This window comes from Channa argus, chromosome 8, assembly GCF_033026475.1.
Source record: "Channa argus isolate prfri chromosome 8, Channa argus male v1.0, whole genome shotgun sequence".
In the NCBI taxonomy this organism is placed as follows: domain Eukaryota; kingdom Metazoa; phylum Chordata; class Actinopteri; order Anabantiformes; family Channidae; genus Channa; species Channa argus.
In genome coordinates this window covers 16,060,535-16,079,952 of record NC_090204.1, presented here as the reverse complement: position 1 = coordinate 16,079,952, position 19,418 = coordinate 16,060,535, and the positions used below count along the sequence as shown (strand labels likewise).

The 19,418-nt window shown below is 36.9% G+C and overlaps 1 protein-coding gene across 2 annotated transcripts; it reads right to left on the bottom strand.

Moving 5' to 3' along the window:
* Positions 1-2,993: 2,993 nt before the first annotated feature.
* Positions 2,994-17,731, bottom strand: il12rb1 (interleukin 12 receptor subunit beta 1). Of its 2 annotated transcripts, XM_067512591.1 has the most exons (20): positions 17,543-17,727; positions 16,726-16,849; positions 16,403-16,554; positions 16,172-16,314; positions 16,030-16,063; positions 13,894-14,013; positions 13,049-13,172; positions 12,655-12,806; positions 12,417-12,559; positions 12,294-12,327; positions 10,893-11,012; positions 8,971-9,047; positions 7,416-7,647; positions 7,185-7,325; positions 6,850-6,948; positions 6,369-6,521; positions 5,986-6,141; positions 5,798-5,867; positions 5,024-5,099; positions 2,994-3,491 (listed from the first exon to the last, which is right to left on the bottom strand). In XM_067512591.1, exons 1-20 carry the CDS (start codon positions 17,616-17,618, stop codon positions 3,168-3,170), a joined length of 2,550 nt encoding a protein of 849 aa, XP_067368692.1. In that variant the 5' UTR covers positions 17,619-17,727; the 3' UTR covers positions 2,994-3,167. The 2 variants fall into 2 exon arrangements, 1 of the variants encoding a protein (XP_067368692.1); XR_010914999.1 differs by lacking the exon at positions 2,994-3,491 and having other exon boundaries at positions 5,023-5,099; positions 6,023-6,141; positions 17,543-17,731.
* Between the last annotated feature and the right edge of the window lie 1,687 nt (positions 17,732-19,418).

Below are 19,418 nucleotides of genomic sequence, written 5' to 3'. Positions count from 1 at the left end.
TTAATTTTTTTGCAATATTTACTCAGGAAATTTGTTATATTTAGATATTTACTAACTGACAGCGAAGTGGCAGAGAAGTTAGCACTGCTGGTTCACAGCTAAATGGTCCCCGGTTCAAATCTTGGGCTGCCTTTAAGGGTCGTTCTGTGTTCATGTTCTCCCACGGTTCTGTGGGTTTCCTCTGGGTACTCTGGTTTCCTCCCACAGTCCATAGACATGCATGTTAGGTTAATTGTCGAGTGTTTTGCTCATAGGCGTGACTGGTTGGTCTAAAATATAATGAAAATTTTCTGTGAAGTGATACAAGTCCTGTTAGGAGAAGTTTTGTTCGTGTACGACATACACAGTACAGTACATATTGAATAAGAAATTCATGTAGCAGAGTCTTATGTTTATGTTGTACATGCATACAGAAAATTGTTACAGAGAAAGTGAAGACACACACAGGTGTACACACTGGTCTTCTGACAAGTGTTCCTACTACCAAATCTGTGCCCCTGCATTTAATGTCAATAATATACGTTTTGCTTTATTATTACACACAAACGAAACACTGTGGTATTGTTTTGTAGTATTTTAACCACACACCAACTTTATCAGATGTTAGGACACTGTGTTCATGACAATTCATTTTGTCTTGATGTGGTGAAAGATAAAAACAGGTTAACATATTTGACACAACAGTGGGAGAATCTTGCTGATTTTACTCCCATAACCAAACAACACAGGAGCCATAGAAGGAGCCTTTTTTCTGCCAAGAAATTCACGTGCATTGTGGTGAAAAGTGCTGTGAGAAAAAACACTTTTAACTTCACATGTTCTACATTTGTAAAGGTAGATTGAAACACCAAAAAAGTTTTGTTATGACTAATCTAGCTTTATGACACATATGATGTACCCTTTTTTTTAAGGTCATTGGTTTTTTCTGTGACCACTTCCTGTCACATGTTCACCTTTTCACAGGCTACACTTGTGTTGCTAAGCCAACACATCCACAACTTCTTTGTTTTTGCAGTCTCAGGTTTCATTTTAAACACTGACCAACAACTGACCACACTTTTCACAGTGAAGCTGTTGTTTTTTACACATTGTTGTTATTGAAAAAACAAGTTATTATAACTTGATTATATTTCCTTTGGTTTCGCTATGAGCATAATAAGCCATAACAAGGAGTCCAAAGCAATGAAAAACTGTTTTGATCTTTCGCAGTCATAGAAGAAAATGTAAAACTCGTCCTGATAATGATTGTATAACTAATGATAATTGCTAATTGCTTCTTTGCTTCATTTGGATTTAATTATAAAGTAATGGAAATACTAAACAAATCTGTTGATGGTACTGTACAAATCAGTGGATCATCAAAGTTTTCAAAGACGTGCAAAATTAGGCCTGGTCATTTTGTGAGGGTTTCCTCTGGGACCCTACAGTCCATAGACGTGCATGTTAGGTTCATTGTCGACTCCAAATTGCTCGAAACCATGAATGGTTGTCTGCCTTTGTGTGTTTCTCTGTGCCGGCCCAAAAATACAAAAAAAATAAGCATTACGGCAGAAGTTGACACAGACACAGGTGTACCAGGTCCACATTGTTCCTCTGACAAATGTTCCTACTACCATTCCTGCATTTAAAAAATGTTGATAAATAGAATGTCAAGTCAGGTTCTTATGGTTTGGAAGATGCTTGCTTTTACTTTATATATATACACACAAACCGAACACTGTTATATTGTTTGATAGGGTCTATCTGTGGTCCATCCCTGTGTATGCTCCCTCTGAAATCCATTTTTTTAAAAACATGGCATTTTCATTTTCATTATTTTGCTGATGACACAGATTTATTGACCTGTGAGTCATTATAAGGCATTATATGACATTATAAGGAACTCTAAAGACTTCCTCCTGACCTTTCTGGATGACGATAAAGCCTGAATGTCAATGAATGCTCTCAATTTAAATGAAAACTAAAATTGTGATATTTGGAACTGTCAACCAAGCGGCTGTTTTTGTTTTTTGGACACCTACTTTGACCCATTAGCATGCTAGTGTTAGCTCCAGGCAAAGAAGGTGGTAGTGATATTCAGAGCTACACCTCCACACACCTTCCAGGGCACTTTTGCCTTCTGACCAGATGCTTTTAAGTCAAATAGAGTTAATGGTCTTCATCCCTATTTTTGTTATTTGTGTCTTATTTGTTCTGAATGTTTTGTTTGTTCTGTTTTACAATTATTTATTTATATTTTATTAATGGCCATATAACCCTTTGGCCAATGATTGTTGTTTTTTTAAATACGCCTATAAAATACATTGACTTGATTTGATAGTATTTTAACCACACAACCTTATCAGATGTTAGCGGTCACTACAGATGATTTTAATCTTGATGTGGTGAGAGATAAACACACACAATATTGGCACAACAGAGGGACAATCTTGCTAATTTTAAACAGCACAGGAGCCATAGAAGGAGCCTTTTTTTCTGCCAAGAAATTCAAGTGCATTGTGGTAGAAAATGCTGTAAGAAAAAACTCTTTTAACTTGACATGTTCTAGTTTTGTAAAGGTAGATTGAAATACCAAGGAAGTTTTGTTTTGACTAATCTATCTTTACATGATATGTGAGTTACCCTTTTTTAAGGTCATTGTTTTTTTTCGGTGACCACTTCCTGTCACACGCTTACCTCTTCACAGGGCTACAGTTTTGCTCAGGCAACACCTCCATAGCGTCTTTGTTTTTGCAGTCTAAGGCTTAATTTTACACTGGCCATTTTTTTTACACATTGCTGTCATTGCAAAAAGAAAAAAAAAAAACACAATAATTCGATTTTATGGCAATAAAAACTGTTTTGATCTTTAGTACTGAATTGAATTTAATTATGAAGTAATAGAAATATAAAAAAGTTTGACTGTTGATGGCACTGTACTGTAAGTCAGAGGATCATCAAAGTTTACAAAGGCATGTCTGTGAAACAAGAAAAACACATCCTTCACCACAACATTCTTTTGCATATACTTTATTAATCAAAAAGATGTGTGCTTTAAAACAATAAAAGCATTCATCTAGTATGTAATATTCAGCAAATTGTAATAAAATTTGTATTTGTATTATTGTAATAAAACACTTTGTGCAATATCGTGCTATGAGGCAGTGCAAGCCATGCACAGACCTCTTTCAAGGCGAGTCTGTCTTCACATCAAAGACCAACCCATTCCTGTACATTAACATTGTGATCTCATTGTCCACCTGTTCGAGATTTGTTATGTCTCCACTGTTCCTCAGTATCTGATCTGTTGAGTTAGGGTCGTCGTCGCCGTGAGAGGTTCCTCCTGACATCTTTGTATCTCCCCTGTCATTCTCCATGTCCTCGTCAGAGCTATCACTCCAATCCATGGGGAGGACACTGCTCTCTTCAGCATCCTCAGAGACAGGCATGACCTCTGGGTGTGGCTGGAGCAACATTAGCTCGTCCACCTCCTCTTTCTCTTCCAGCATCTCCTGTTGTCGGCCATAGTAACAGTGGACAGAAGGTTCAAAGGAGAGAACAAACTGATAAAAAATCATAAGTCTTTCTGGTGCCTGATGTTTAACAAGTAGCATACAGTGGATTTTTAGAGCTTTTCATCGAACAAACCAAAACTTGCATGAAGAAATGATAAAATGTAAGACTGCAAAATGAAGTTTTGGCCCCTTCATTTATCTTAAATTGGGTGGCCAAAACTTTAGAACCACCTCTTCTTATTTTGCACTCCAATACAATTACACCACCCACTATGACCTCAATAATAAACAAAGGGTAGAATTATCACCTTTCTGACAGTTTCAACATACAAATTGAGAAATTAGTAAATGTAGAATTAATGGCAGAGCCACTGCATTGGATTTCATTAGAGTGTACAGGTGTAAGTAATAAAGTGGATAGTGAGTGTGTATACTTAAATTAGCGTGGTCGATGAAACCACTTAAAATCTTTGTACTTTAAAGATAAAGGCTCAAGTGATGGAAAATCACACTTTAGTTTATATTGCATTTTTTAGTCACAGCTTTTACTTAAAATTACTGTAGGTTTTTATTTACTGTTAAGAAACTAGTTTTCTGTCTGGGAAGCTTAAACATCTGTGGTTGTTTCATAATTTGTTTCAGCAGTTTCATTAGGGACTTTCCTCCCTTTCATCTACTTCCATGGAAAACAAATATGTACTGTATGGCAAATCCATTTCCATCAGCTTTTGATCTGTGTTCTTTGCTTACTTATGAATTACTAGTATCTGCAGTCACTCAGCACATAAACACCTACACTATATGTCTATGCCACCCTATTCAACTTTTACTGCACATGTAACCTTATTCCCACCATGTGCATCTGTTCTCTTGCATTTCTCTCTATTCTCTATTTTTTCTGCTGTTAGAGTGACAGTATGAATCATTTCAACACCAACTGAAAAGAGAACATCTTTCACATTACAAAAGTGGCTCAGAAACCATTTCAGCAGGCTCTTAATCCTCTATAATTCTTTATTCTTTTTGAAATTTGTGGATCAAAACCATTTTAATCACTGTTATTCCCAGACATGATGTGTCAATACATTGTGCCTCAAATGTATTACATTTATTTTCACTGTATAATAATCTTAAATTCTCGTTTCATTGTGGTGATTTGTGTCATCTACAGTATTTATTGTTTTAACTTTAATTGCTGCGGACATAGAATCAAAGACGAATCTCTACATGGATGATGGATGGATTAAGTGCTATTGTGTATTTCAGTAATAAGAAAACCGCTACTGAAAAAGATCATTGACATATTCATAAGAATTAACCCTCAGACATCTTGCAGATAAATTGGGACTCTACAGTGAATCCCCATAGTAAAAAAAATGAGTGAAACTTCAGCTGCAAGGTTTTCAGAAAGAGTAAAAGGTCTTAAAGCTTCAAAAGCTTCAAAAACATTTCAGTCTGTCTTGTAAAAGTAAAACTACATGCTACACAGCCCCCTTCCAGGTGGACTGCAGGCTTTGTGTGGGAATTACCTGACTGTCAAGTTGATGGGGGATGAAATCTGGAATAACAGGCACTGGGACTGGAGGTAAGATCTTACTTTTGATTCTGAGTACAAGAACAAAGTAGAAACTGTGAAAACATTGTCATTGTAGAATCAACTGCTGATTTATTCCTGAGTAACAGAAATGTCTTAAATCTGCTACTTTATGTACAGTTGCATGCAAAACTGTGTCCCCATGTGAAGAATGGATTCTATATGTGACCAATCATGTGAAGCACAGAAAATCAGCAAGCCAAGAGTAAATAGAGGAAACCCAGTTAAACATGTTGGCAACATCCAAAGTCCATGCAGAACTACGCACTCCACCACCTTGCTGCCTTGTGTTAAGATAATGTGTAAAACTCCATCGATAAAAGATGAACAAAATAAATGTAACAATAAATACAAATAACATGAATACGCACAGTATTCAGTATCTTTATCACAGAAATTGTTTAATTTTCTGCTTTATTTCAAAACCACATCACCTGTATAAGGTGACATGATCGCAAAAAACTGCTACAGTTTTATTTGGTATAGTTGATAGTGGCTAGGTAATTATAGTTTGCTGGTATCATGATGCTTCCTGACATACCCATTTATGTGCAGTAACACTGCATTTAATATGTAACAGAAGCATTAAAAAGGTTTCATTGCTGAGTGAAAACCACGACACAGCTATTCAGCACATTTTAATAATTCAACACCCAGTATTACTATGTATATGCAAATATAAGGGATACTTAAAGTAAGGGTCACCCACCTCTTCAATACAACGGTGCCCATTGTTGACATTAAAAAGAACCCAAAGAGCAGACCGAAACTTAACCACACTAGTTTGGAAGAGAAAAAGAAAGATGAGTTAGCACTGCCATGTGGAAAAAATGCTGTCCGCTGACTTTTATTTAACTCGATGAAAAACTACAAAACATAATTCTTCAAATCTTATACCATTCAAAGGCTTCTCTGGCAGTGTTTTGATAGTTACTGTGGCTTTGGGTCCTTGTCCCACTTCTGTCACTCCAGCCAGGCTGATATTGTATTTTGACTCTGGTGTCAAGTTTTCCAGATGGTATTTTAACCACTGTGCTGATATATTATGGCAGTCTGATAAAACAATACATGAAAGATATTTGTAAAGGTCACACACTCTTAATGTCATAGTAAAAAGCTGTAACTTTGGTAAGTTTGTTTTTCCACAAACGCAGACAATTAAAAAGTTAAGCATAAACAGTTATATTAATTTATGCACAAGAAAATATGCAAACTACCCAGTCAAAACATTTGATTTGTCGCAAACTAAACAAACAGTTACGGATAAGTGACTTCCACACCTTCTTGCTCCAGTGAATTGATTTTTATGCTGCACAGGCTGTAGTGTGTGAGGTGACCTTGCTGCTCCACAAGGGGAATCGCTTTCCATGATAGCTCAACAGAAGTCTCTGTTTCCCCAAAAGCAATGAGGTCCCCAGGTTCTTTGTGTGGTACTGATGAGAAAAAGACAATCAACATCATGTGGACACACTTGGCTGTGCTTTGGTTTTCTGCCGACTGAATTGATGTTTGATCAATGTTTGTTTTTGTTGTGTATTTCGATGTCTGGTTGCAAAGAAAAAATCCCTTGGGATAATACTGAAGCTGAATTGAGCTGATGCAATACTCCCAAACTGGAACATTCAATCTTTGAAGAGCAGATACAAAGCATGTATAATATAGTTCAGTCTGGAGCACTTGTTGATTAAATGATTAATTATTATAACTCGGTGCGTTACAAAGCACACAGTATGCTCAGAAGTCAAGTTTTAAGACACTTACCACCCTGTTTTTTATAAAAAATGCACATTTTCACAGTTTGTAGCTTCCTTTTGTAACATGTTTGTTCAAAGTAAAGGTAGCGAACATAGTCCCTCATGTCTGAAACAGAAACAGAAAGTATGTCACAACATTAAGGGAACAACATAAGGTTTCAATTTGCAGAGCAACCAATTTTATTATCTCTGCTGGGCAGTAATAACACTTGAGCAAAGGTAGGCTAATAATTAGTCAGGACAGCTTTGTGGCACTTAATTAGGCTGAACCCTCTAGAGTTTATCTTCTCTGTGCTGATTTAGTGCAGGTAAAACCAGGACAGTTTTGAATTCACAACTTACCATTGGTTATTTTGTACTTAGGTTTTTTTCTCTTCCTTGATACTGTCATCACATTTTTTGACCTTGTATCTCCATCTTGAAACTCCCACCACTCATGACAACTTGCATTATTTAATTCTTTCAGCACCACGTCGTCACAAACTGCAAGGAGGTAAAACAAATGACAAACTTTGGATTATTCTTACATATACGTGATATGTAACACAATCAAGAACATACGTGTTAGCCTACTTTTTAATTCTGCAGCCGGTTTAGATGGTACTTGTATGACTGCTGGAGGAGAAACACCCACTGTGTTTCTGGCGAAAATAGAGATGTTGACAGCAGAGTATGCTACATACATAGAGGCAGTGTGGTTTTTTGTTACTATGGGATGTTTCTCCTTCCCACAAGTACATCCTTGAGATAGTGTGTCCTCCAGGATGTAGGTCACTCCTGTGACAGCTGCTGCATGTGGCATCGGCTAAACAGCAGAGCAGAGTTCAGCTTAGACAAACCCAGCGAAATGAATAAACTAAACAAAGTAATAGTTAACAATAATCAGCCAAAACATTAACGCTGGTGGTTTTAAAGTTGTTGTAGACAGGGGAATGTTGTGACAGACTGATCAATGATCAGCAATGAACGGTGAATCAGGGAAATTAAAGCGTCAAGGCAAAGTGATAGAAACTTGTCCGTTAAACAAGTTAAGGGCCCTAAGGCAAGGAGAAAAGTGTTGTTTATGCCAGGCTTTGAGACACTTATTGTTAGCAGTGATATTCAGAATTTTTGTAGTAGGTATGGTAAAGTTTTCGAAGCTACTTCCAGTGCCATTAAACATTTTTATTGTATTGTCTCACTTAAAGTACGAAATCTGCATAAGGCTGCATAATCGGCTGTACTTGATAACAAAAAGTTTATTAATCAAATCTTTATGTTTTGGTAGTTTTCATTTTTTTCATTGCATAGTTCTGGCTCAATTTGGCTCACCCCTACTCTACTCAGCTTTCTTCCCTTTCCATTGCAAATATAGTATCAAACAAATGTTGTTCTCAAGTCTTGGTGCGTGGCTGTTTTTTATAGCAAGGAGACATTTTTAAAAGAAGAGGCTAAAGGCAGCAGGACCAAAGACTGCAGGAAAAAAAATATATCAGGAGAGTTTCAGGTAGACTTTCAGGTAGTCTTTTGTTTTGCTGCCTTCTGAAAAAGGTTTCAGCTATACATTGAGAATTAAGAGCAGTTGAGTCAATATTGTGCATTATAAAAGTGGCTTTAATATTGCCTCAGGTCACAGTACCAGACAGTGGCTAAGCGAAAAAGGTAGCATCAAGTTGAGTCAAGCTGGTACTATGCAATTGAAAAGCAACAAATGTGATAGTGGTCGGCAGAAACTGCATCACAAACAGCGCAACGATTACTTCACATTTACTAATCTCGCAGTGCATTCTTCAAGTACAACTAAAATGCTAAAAGTCACACTGTTGAGCCCTGCACTGGGGAGGCAAGTGATCATCATAAGAGAACCTGCATTAATGCCGTCACAAATTGCCCTACTTTCAAGTAAATAAAGGTAATGGCACATTTTTGTCTGACTGGGTATATTGTGGGAAATGTACAGTTGCCCGTGATAGAAAGTGTATTAAAGATGTCCTTAAAAATTAATTTGAGCTCTTATTTGGGACACAGAATTGTTTTTTCTTGATTTTATGGCGCTTTATTGCTAAAGCCATTTTTTAAAATTGTGCTTCTCTAAAATAGAAAAACAGATGCAGATTTGCTAGGTGTTAGTTCCTGTTTATTGGCTTACCTTCCAGGTCAGTGTCACCATTCGCGTGCCATTTAAATGTGTTATTGTCACGGTAACTTTAGGTTCATGTTCAAGCTCTGCGATAGAAACACAAAATATTAGATTAAAAGTAATTCTTGTCCCACCAAGCCTAAAAGGGGCAGCTTCTAAATACAGGAAAAGCTCTGTGTGCAGGGCCAAGGTCTGTAACATGTGCCTCTGCCTTAAGGTTAAATCTGGTTTTAGGACAAGGCTGAAATGAATGTTCCAGCCTGGTAATGGTGGCAGAAAACCCACTACATGACAGCTTAGAGTTGTGTCCTGAGTGACTGAGAAGGAGATTGTCAACACGAAAGATGTGCAGCTTTCTGCACTTGTGCTGTACAAACTGTGAGAAACTGACTTTTCATCTTGGCCCAGAATCGACCCCTCATCTCATTTTTATGGAGCTTGTCTGAGTATCTGATTATCTAATTCTCCCCCTTTTAGGTGTTCTATATGTTTTATGCAAGAGATAATAAACCCTGTGGAACAATAATTTACTGCTTGTAGTACATTGTCTGTTACTGTTCATATTTAGTCAATTAAAAATTCTGCGAAGCATTGGGACTGCTGGCACAGGTCTTACACTGTGTCTTATAGTGATGACCAAAACGTGTCTGGTATAACACTTTTTTCCCCCTTAGAAAGTCAAGGATGCTAGAACAAAACTGTGCAAAGTGGTTTAGTTAAAGTTAGACACAGACATCAATTTACGAGTTGTTTAAATTTCATGGATTTTCAATGATTTCACTGATTCAAGCAAGAAGAATGTTCTTTCACATTGGACTCAAACTTCAGTCTCCTGTGATGAGGTCCTCTGCTTTGTTGGCCCATCCATCCACCCCAACCCTGTAATAGCCAACCTTTCTGTGTCTAAATACCAGGAACAGTGTTAAGTTTCCAACAAGTGCTATGTCGTATTTGCATGCTGGTATAAATGACCTATAGTCCCAATATACACGAGGACAGTCTCGAATCATCAAGTCTCTGCCAATCATGTTCACTTTGCATCTTAATTGCAAAATTCAGTTCACCATTTGCCAATATTTTTTTCACTGTCTTCATGCACAGTGTTTTATGTGACAGTGTTCAGTACATCTGTTGGATCTGTATGAGGACACACTTTCTGAATGACTGAGGTAGAGGCCTACCATCAGGAGAAGCAAACTAGGCAAATATCTGGGGTCTCCCCAAAAACATTTACAAAAGGGCAGCACTGATGGCCACTCATATTGGCACATTTCGCAATGAAAACTATAAACACTTGCTTAAACCTCCCACAAAGATACTATAAATTGCACAGCAATACCCTAAGTAGAGTATGGTGCTTTGATGCCCAGTATAAATAAAAAATAAAATTTGTGAGAAATGTATTTATTTTTTTCAATATTGGAATCAATGCAGAGGCCGTCTGCAAGAATTTGATACAACATGGAGGCACACAATGAAAATAGGTAGGAAATAGGTTCAAATAGGTAGGAAAACAAATTATTTTGAATATGGTATGGTGATGACATATCAGTAACGTGCAAAAAAAAAAATATCAATCTTTTGCTTGCTCACTAACTTGTTAAGTAGTTATGTAGTTATTAGTAGTTTACTGCATCAAGGTAGCCTCCTGGTGGGCGGGTCTTGTGCATACTATCAAATAATATTGATCCCATTACTTATGGTGGGGTGTTGGTTTGGGAAGCCTCGAAGGGCTTCTTTCTTGGGGATTTCCTAAGGATCGCCACTTAAAGGGAGATGTTTTTGTTCGGCTGCTAAGTTGCCGTCATAAACTTACACTGCTAGCTGCTTCATGATGATTGAAATCTTCAGAATCAAATTCTGTCCTAACCTACAAATCATAGAAGTTGTGATAAAGTTGTAGTATTTAACATACGGTACATAGATTTTACCTGCAGGAACAGTAACTTCAGACCAGTTGCTCCACAGTGGGTTCTGGGCCTGAGTAGACCGTTGTCTGATCTGAACCTGGTAAGCTGAATGTTTCAAGAGATTCCCAACAATGACCTGATCTGAACAATTAAAAAAGGAAAACAGAGGTATTGTGTTTACTCGACATTTTGAATTCTGGTTTGAACTTTTTACATGACTCATATAAACATGTTCCTATCTACCATCACGGTGTTGGGATAATAACACTTAATAACATGTTAAACTGATTATTTAAAATTATGTATTAATTAGTTACTAATTTTAACATTCAACCATAGATATCATCAAACAGGTGCATACAGTTATGGAGCCAAGTAGGCAATAATCTGCACCAAGGGAAGATCTCTACTTAGTTTGGGGATTCTTGTAATATATTTACTTTACTAATTTAAAATAATTTCTTCTCATAGGATTTTAAATTGTATAGGCACTACACTGACTGAGACTGTGATAGACACTCCCAAGTTAGCTGCCAACTGCAGAGTCCTGCATGGGTCAAATTGTACAAACCTGCACCTGTATAGCTTGGTACAGGAGCAGACCTGTTATGTGCACTCACTTTAAAACATATTCAGGTAATAGGATGATTATAAGAAGACCTTGCAGAAAAACAGTCTTTATTTTTCTTATTAGGCATTATGTTTTCATGTTTTTGGTTCAGCCCATTCTTGTGACAGTAATATCTCAGGAATGTCTTAAAAATAATTTCTCCAAATTTGTCACAAGCATCCAATATGACTGAAGGGTGGATTGATTCAATTTCAGAGGTCTAAGGTCAAGGTATCTGTGACTTTACGTCCATCCATTCTAGTGAATGTGATATCTCAAGAATGACTTGAGGGGAAATTCCTGGTGGGAATCATGAATGAACTGCTTAGAAAATACATCTAAAAAGACATGCATGTAAAGCGCGACCTGCTTGGTTCGCAGACACATACTCTTCAATGTGACAATTCTAAATGTAATTTTACCCGATACCTGGCTGCATTTAATGGGCCCATATACCATCCATATATATTCATGTTCAATATGAATACTTTTTACAGTTTTTGTTAGTACCAAGTAACAAACCTGGTACAGGAATCTGCAGGCCTGCTGCCCTCTCCAGTTCCTGAACTTACATGAGTTGACTGTCAGAGCTTCTGTTTATGTAATAATCAATATTTCTATAGATAGTTGTACTGGGGCTTTGGTCAAGGACGTACATTTAGCCACTCAAAGCATGACATGACCCAGTGTTACTCTATACGATTTTTGTCTGTTAGCACTGTTTAGATAACTCAGGAAACCTTAGCATTAAGTTGTTATATAGACCTTTAGCATATTTGTGTTATAAAGATAAAAGACATAAATGTACTTACTCTTTAAAGTCTTGTAAGTTGTATTTGCTAATCTCTGTAAGAACAATGTAAATGTAACGGTGAAAATAGTTATTTGAAGTAGCATTACAAATAATTTTGCATCAAAACTCACATATGCCTTACTTTTTCCCATGGTCCAGTGAGGTGTACAGCTCGTCGAAACCAGATCTCAGCTAAAGCTGGATGCTCTTCTGCAGCCGTCCAGATTAAGCTGAGGTTGTTTTTTATCCATGACACTGAAATATGTCTTGGTGCTTCATATTTAACTGTTAAATAAAGCAAAGCAGTTTAATGTGTTTTATTTTTTTATTTGCATACTTTATATACTGTGTTTTACTCTCTAATGTTAAGGGTCCAGTACTTGTTTGTTCGAGTACGACAGATGTCCTGGGTGATGCACAGCTGAAGTTTCTTACATGAGCTTTCACCCAAATGTCAACAGTCCGATATTTGATCAGCTGTTCCTCATTTAGTGTGCATCTGGTCTCCTTGTAGCTCCCAAGTTTATTTGTGCTGTGGATAGAGGTGTAGATGCACAAGTGTAGTAAGAAATGGCAGAAACATGAAACATCTAACAAGACATAACCATTACACTGATGGTTTGAGGACAAACAGTTAATTTCTTTCCTTAATTGAACTGATGACAGACTGTTTTAACAGTGGCTATTAACAGCTAACAGCTTTACATGTTTTCAAAGTAAAGAATAAAAATCACCATAGATAAGTTAAGAAATTAAACAATAAGAAAAACTCACTTTAAGTAAATGTCAAAGATTACATTGGTCTCAGTCATGGACATGCTCCATTCACAAATGTAAACTGAGTCTTCAGCTTTTTTCCTGAAGCACTGAGGGTTTGAAAGTGTCTCACAAGCCGACCCTACGGAGAAAACATCTCAAAATGATCCAATTTGTCACTTTGTCTTAATCCTGTTTGATTGTGTTGCTCAAGAATTAAAAAAAGATAAATTATTTTGAGCAACAAATTCTAGGTAGAAAACCTACACCCAAATCTCCCATAAAAGCACATCACAGCAGCTGCCTCAAAACCACCCTAAAGCTGACAACTATCCAAGACTTTAAAATATTAGACAATTCATGCATAAAAAAATGGTTCCACCTATTACCACTGTCTTTAAGAGTCAGGAAGAGGCAAATCCCTGATGACTGAGTGAACTGTAGGCAACACACTTAATGACTCAACACACAAATCATGTGAAAACGGAAAACACTTGCATTGTCATGTGCAAAAAAACAAACAGTGCAGCTTTCACTTTTTAAAATCAGTATTTGTGCATAAAAGAACAAAAGAGTGCCAAGATTCTGGATGGAAAGGTGAGGATTCCATGGAATAAAGAGACTACATATGGAAAGGGAGGTAAGTAACTTCAGTTAAAGCTGTAGCTACTGCAGATCTCCCTCGCCTGTGACGTCATTGGCTGCCAATGTCAGATAAGCTGGCTATCTTGCTAATCTATAACATTTGGATCCCATTAGTTAGGTCAGTCAGCTAGCTACCTGTTATAACTATAAAGCTCAACATTATGTGTTATGATAAATTATGATAAATGCATTAATTTACATAGAGATACAGATTTTACCTGCAGGAACAGTAAATTCAGACCAGTTGCTCCACAGTGGGTTCTGGGCCAGAGTAGACCTTTGTCTGATTTTAACATGGTAAGCTGAATGTTTCAAGAGATTCCCAACAATGACCTGATCTGAACAGTTTAAAAAGGAAAACAGAGGTATTTTGTTTACTAGATATTTTGATTTTGGTATCACTATTTTTTCCACATACACAGCATTTTTTTAAGTCATCAGTGCTAAATGACAAAACTGCTTGCTCACAATGTTTTCTTAAACAATTTACATGACTCATATAAACATATTCTGATCTGCCATCGCAGTGTCGGGACAATAAATTAAAAATAATTATTTTGTTTCAGTAATGAGCAGTTTAACAAAAATTACAAATTGAAGTTTTTTAATTACAGCAGAGCAGGTTAAGCAGGTGAGGATAGAAGATAAAGTAATGGTGTGCAGCCAGGGAGTGTTGAGGTTCTTTGGAAAACCACTATCCACAGTGGTTGGTGGGCTAAGAAGTTAACCTCAAGCCCTGTGAGGTAAACATGTAAATTACAATTCAGTTCAGTCCAGCAGCTCTGCATTGGATTGTACTTCTACAAGGTTATAAAGTGATAATTCTGCCATGAGCTTATTATTGAGGTCGTAGTTGCGTGAGTCGGTAGTTCTTTAGAGGATAACAACTACAGCATTTCTAACAGGACTTAAGAATAAACTGAATAGATTTGGGGGGGTCAGAGGTGTGTGGGAACAGAGCAGGGGTCACCTGTGGGCCCGTGGGCCCGTGTGCCCGTGGGCACCTGGTAGCCCACAAGGACCACATGAGTCGCACGCGGGCCTGTTCCAAAAATATCTCACCATAGCTCCATTTACCAATGAGCTGCATCTAATTTTTTTGTTGCTATTCCTTTTTAAATCACATTTGAAAGTTGAAAGAGAAATCATTAACATGATCTGTGTCTTCACATAGATGAACATCATTAATTTAATTAATTATTAATAATAACATATAATTAATGGTAAATTGAGCAATTTTGTTATTTCAAAAGTGCGTATTAAACTGGTAGCCCTTCACATTAATCGGTACCCAAGAAGTAGCTCTGAGTTTCAAAAAGGTTGATGACCCCTGGAATAGAGTAAGAGGGTAAATTTCTATCACAAAGGTCGAAGGTCATGGTTACTGTGACCCATATCTGTCCTTGCCGTTCATTCCATTCGTGTACTATAGTAAGTCGTCTAAATTTTGTCAACAGGACTCAAGGATAAACTCAATCTTGGGGTTAAAAGTTAGATTTTAAGGTAACTGTGATATCATGTTCATCCATTCTTCTGAATGTGAAGTCTCAGGAATGGCTTGAGACAATTTGATCAAATTTGTAGCAAATATCTATTTAGATTCAAGGGTGTAATGATTACATATTGTTCAAAAGTAATCAAAAGTCAAAGGTCATGGTGGTGCCCATGTTCTTTTCATTCTTGGCAATGCAACATCACAAAAAAGCCTGGAGGGAGTTTCTACAAATGTGAAACAAATGTCAACTTAGACTCATTAATAAACTTAGGGATTTCCTGTCTGTACCTTTCTTCCCTCCCTTTTTTTTGTGTTAAGGTTTAACACAAACACTCACGACTGAAATTATTTTTGAGTTTTTGGTAGTTAAAGGTTCGAGGATAAAGTTCGCGTTTATGATAAATCTCTGGAACATCTGGACAAATATTTATTACATCTGGCACACAGATAGACAGATGGATGAACTGGGCAAAATAAGAGTCTGAACGGACATTTATGTAAAGTGAAACTTGACCGCTTTGCGGAGGCATAAAATAATGATGTTGTAAATCTAGCTTTCCTTTCATGTTATATAATACCTGACTTTTTAACCGGGCCCATACCCTCAATTAGCTATGAATCATTTTTGTATCCATGACACATTACGGTCTTTGCAGGTTAACCGTGGTTACCCGCTTTAGCTTTCAAATTCTCTTTTTTACTACAATATCATACATGTTAACTACAGCACTTTAGTAATTAATCATCGTTTATAGTGTCTCATAAATGGACTGTGAACGTGATGTATCATTCACAGATAATTCTCAACACTTCATTCAAATAAAATGATTAGGAGGATATAAAACACGAGAGTACTTACTCTGTAAAGATGAATAAGTTGTATTTGTTAATCTCTGTAACAACAATACAGGCATAAAGTTAAAATAGTTATTTATAGAAGCAACGAAGTAAGTTTTCTTCAGATACAAAACATATTGTAAGAAAACACAGATATGCCTTACTTTATCCCATGGTACTGTGAGGAGTTTATCTTGTTGTAACCAGATCTCAGCTAAAGCCTGATGCTTATCTGCAGCAGCCCAGGTTAAGCTGAGGTTGTTTTTTAGCCATGACACTAAAATATGTCTTGGTGGTTCATACTTAACTGTTAAGGGAAAGCAAAGGTTTTTATATGTTTTTATTTCCATATTCTGCATATACTGTGTTTTACAACTGTGTTGTGGGTTCAGTACTTGTGTGCTCGAGTACAACAGACGTCCTGGGTGATGCACAGCTGGAGTTTCCTATGTGAGCTTTCACCCAAATATCAACAGGCTGATGTTTAATCAACTTTTCTTCATTTATTATACACCTGGTCTCCTTATAGCGCTCAAATTTATTTTCACTGCAGATAAATATGCAGATGTATTAGTGCAGTGAAAATGTCAGAAATAGAAAGCATCTCACATGACATGATAATTGTTAAAGGTGGTTAGGTATACATGTTCTCAAAATAGTGAAAATTGAAAATCAGAATGGATGAGTTATAAAATAGAACAACATAAACAACACTCACTTAAAATAAATGTCAAAGGTTACATTGCCCTCAGTCGTGTTCATGCTCCATTCACACATGTAAACTGAATCGTCAGCATTTTTCCTGAAGCACTGAGGGCTTGAAGGAGCATCACAAGCAGACCCTTTGGAGAAAATGTTTCAAAAAAACCAAGTATGTCACTTTGTCTTGACCTCCTTAATTTGACTGTGTTGCTCAAGGAATGAAAAAAGATCTTTTTTAGAGTTTAGCAACAAACTCAAGGTAGAAAAACTACACCCAGGAAAAACACATTGATTGTTATTTCGCTTTATTTAGCTTTATTATTTAGCTTTATTAAAAGTTTGATCCAGTTTTAAAATCACGACTTCTTTTCCTTTTCTTATCTAAGCACTTTGTAACAACGTATACATTAATCTTTAATTCTCAGAAGTTAAGGGTTAGTGTTCGGTACTGTACATAAGTCTAAGTAATGTGACTGAAACAAGTTTCAAACTAAGTAAAATGAATCCTTTTTGAAAAAGATAATGTGTCACTCTTTAAAATATCAATTTAACAAAAAAAAAGGTATGAAAGCTGGCAAGTTTAGTAAGGAATCACAAGACAGCACATTGTGCATGCCATATGCCAAATGAAAACCACACGATGCTGATAAGCTAACCAACGTTTTGTGGCTGATATTTTACAGCCGAAGTCTTGTTACTTTCACATGTCACTAGTATTTTGAAATGTGTTTTGACATAAGATAGGAATGACAGATAGAGGTTTAAAGCCAATGCCAATTTCGCATAATGTAACTTACGTGAAGAGAAAGTAAAGAGATTACATATCAATTTACCTGTGCCGACGTCTGTAAGAAACATAAACATAACAATGTATCCATTTAGTAAACTCCAGCATTTTAACGTTTCCATGAGGTGTAATGGAAAATTAGTTCTTTCTCTTAGTGTGTGAGAGTCCACATAGTCAACCTGGCTTCATGTAACTCAGTTGGCTTTCTCAGAAATGTCGAACAAGTTTCTTGTCTCTCAGGTTAAATGAGTTGCAGCAAAACCACAGTGTCAGGGGCGGGGGGAGGTTGCATTCAGCACATTGTCAGACAGACAGAACAGCCATTCTGAAAGTGATTACTCTTTGAAGTTGTTTTGTTGATTTGTCTTTTTTCAAATTTTCATTTCCCTAAAATAGTTTTTATTCTCGTCAGGTTTGCGGTCAAAGGAAACTAGAGCCAAGGAGTACAAACACTGACCTCTCTTTAGCGTTTCCATGACCATCGCAAACTAAGCTTCATGCAGAGCTTCAGATGTGAGTCTGTCTCCATCCACAGGTTTGGAGAAAGAAGGGGAAATTACAATTTACAATGAATCCAGATTTTGAGACTTTTTGCCCATTTTTTTATTTGGTCCTAAGATTTAAAATCACTTCACTAATTTTTTTTTTTTTTAATTTTTGTTTACCGAACATGTTACTGTATTAATGGCCACAGAAGCACATTTTCAGCTCATTTTATACCAGCTGCAAGCTACTTTTGCATTTGCATTAGTTAGTCTGTCTCACTCCCATGCTCATTTCCCAAAATGGCTAGATATTGTAGATTTTAGCTAATGTTATCAAATTATAACAAACTATACTGCCAACGATAATTGTAATGAAGGGAACAGTCGTCCACTGCAGTGGTTTGTTAATTTCTCTACAGCAATAAACCTCTGGCACAAAGGATAAAGCTAGATAGATCAGGCTTTGGCCACTCCTTTATCCTGTATGGCAAAGTCACTGTTGGTTTTTGGTCTCTTCAGGGGATTTGCTCGCAAAAATAAAAGTATTGATAGTGTCAGAGTTTAGACTTTTCTCTGCATGTTTATACCTGACAGTTCTGAGCTTTTTGCAAAGCTACAGCATTGACTTGATTAAATTAACAAATGTATTTTATTTGTTCTTTTATTTTTTGTCCTTTCAGTTTATCCTGTGATCCTGATGTGGCCCTTCCTGACGCAACCCTCCCCAATGGACCGGCACTGCAGAGCTGGGGATGGGAAATGGCTGTTAGGGGTTCAGTGTCCTGCCCGGAGACACTTCGACATATAGCCGGGACCAATTCTTGTTCTGTTGCTATCTAAAGAATTTCGACATCAATAAAGATGAAACATACACCCGTTATTATGCAGATGACACAGTCTTTTGGAGCTATGCATCCACACTCACAGATGCTTATGATCCAATCTGTGTTTACACTTTACAGTGTCAGCTTACTCAACCTATGTGAGCATTTACTGAATGCAGACAAAACTAAGTTGATGCTATTCTCAACTAAGAAAAAAACTGACAATGTCAAATGCAATCGATAATTTGATAACTAAGGGGAAGAAATGGGAGGTCGTCCCTAGCTACAAATATTCCTTGGTGTGCAGCTTGATAAATGTCTGTCTTTAAAACCTGTTGAAAATCTTGTGAAGAAACTAAGACTGAAGCTATAATTTTTATCTCAGAAAAAAGTGTTGTCGCACCTTAGAAGCCAGGAAACGACTGGTTGCTGCTGACACGTTGTACATGAATGCTCCTGCACAGTTCCTGCAAGTTGTACTCTGTTTATCACAGTACACTAAGATTTGTTAGAAACATGAATTCAGTTACCCATCATTGGAATTCGTACACCAGGGTGGACTGGCCTTCCCTCTCCATGCACCAAGTGACTTTATTCTGGATGAACCCCCCTA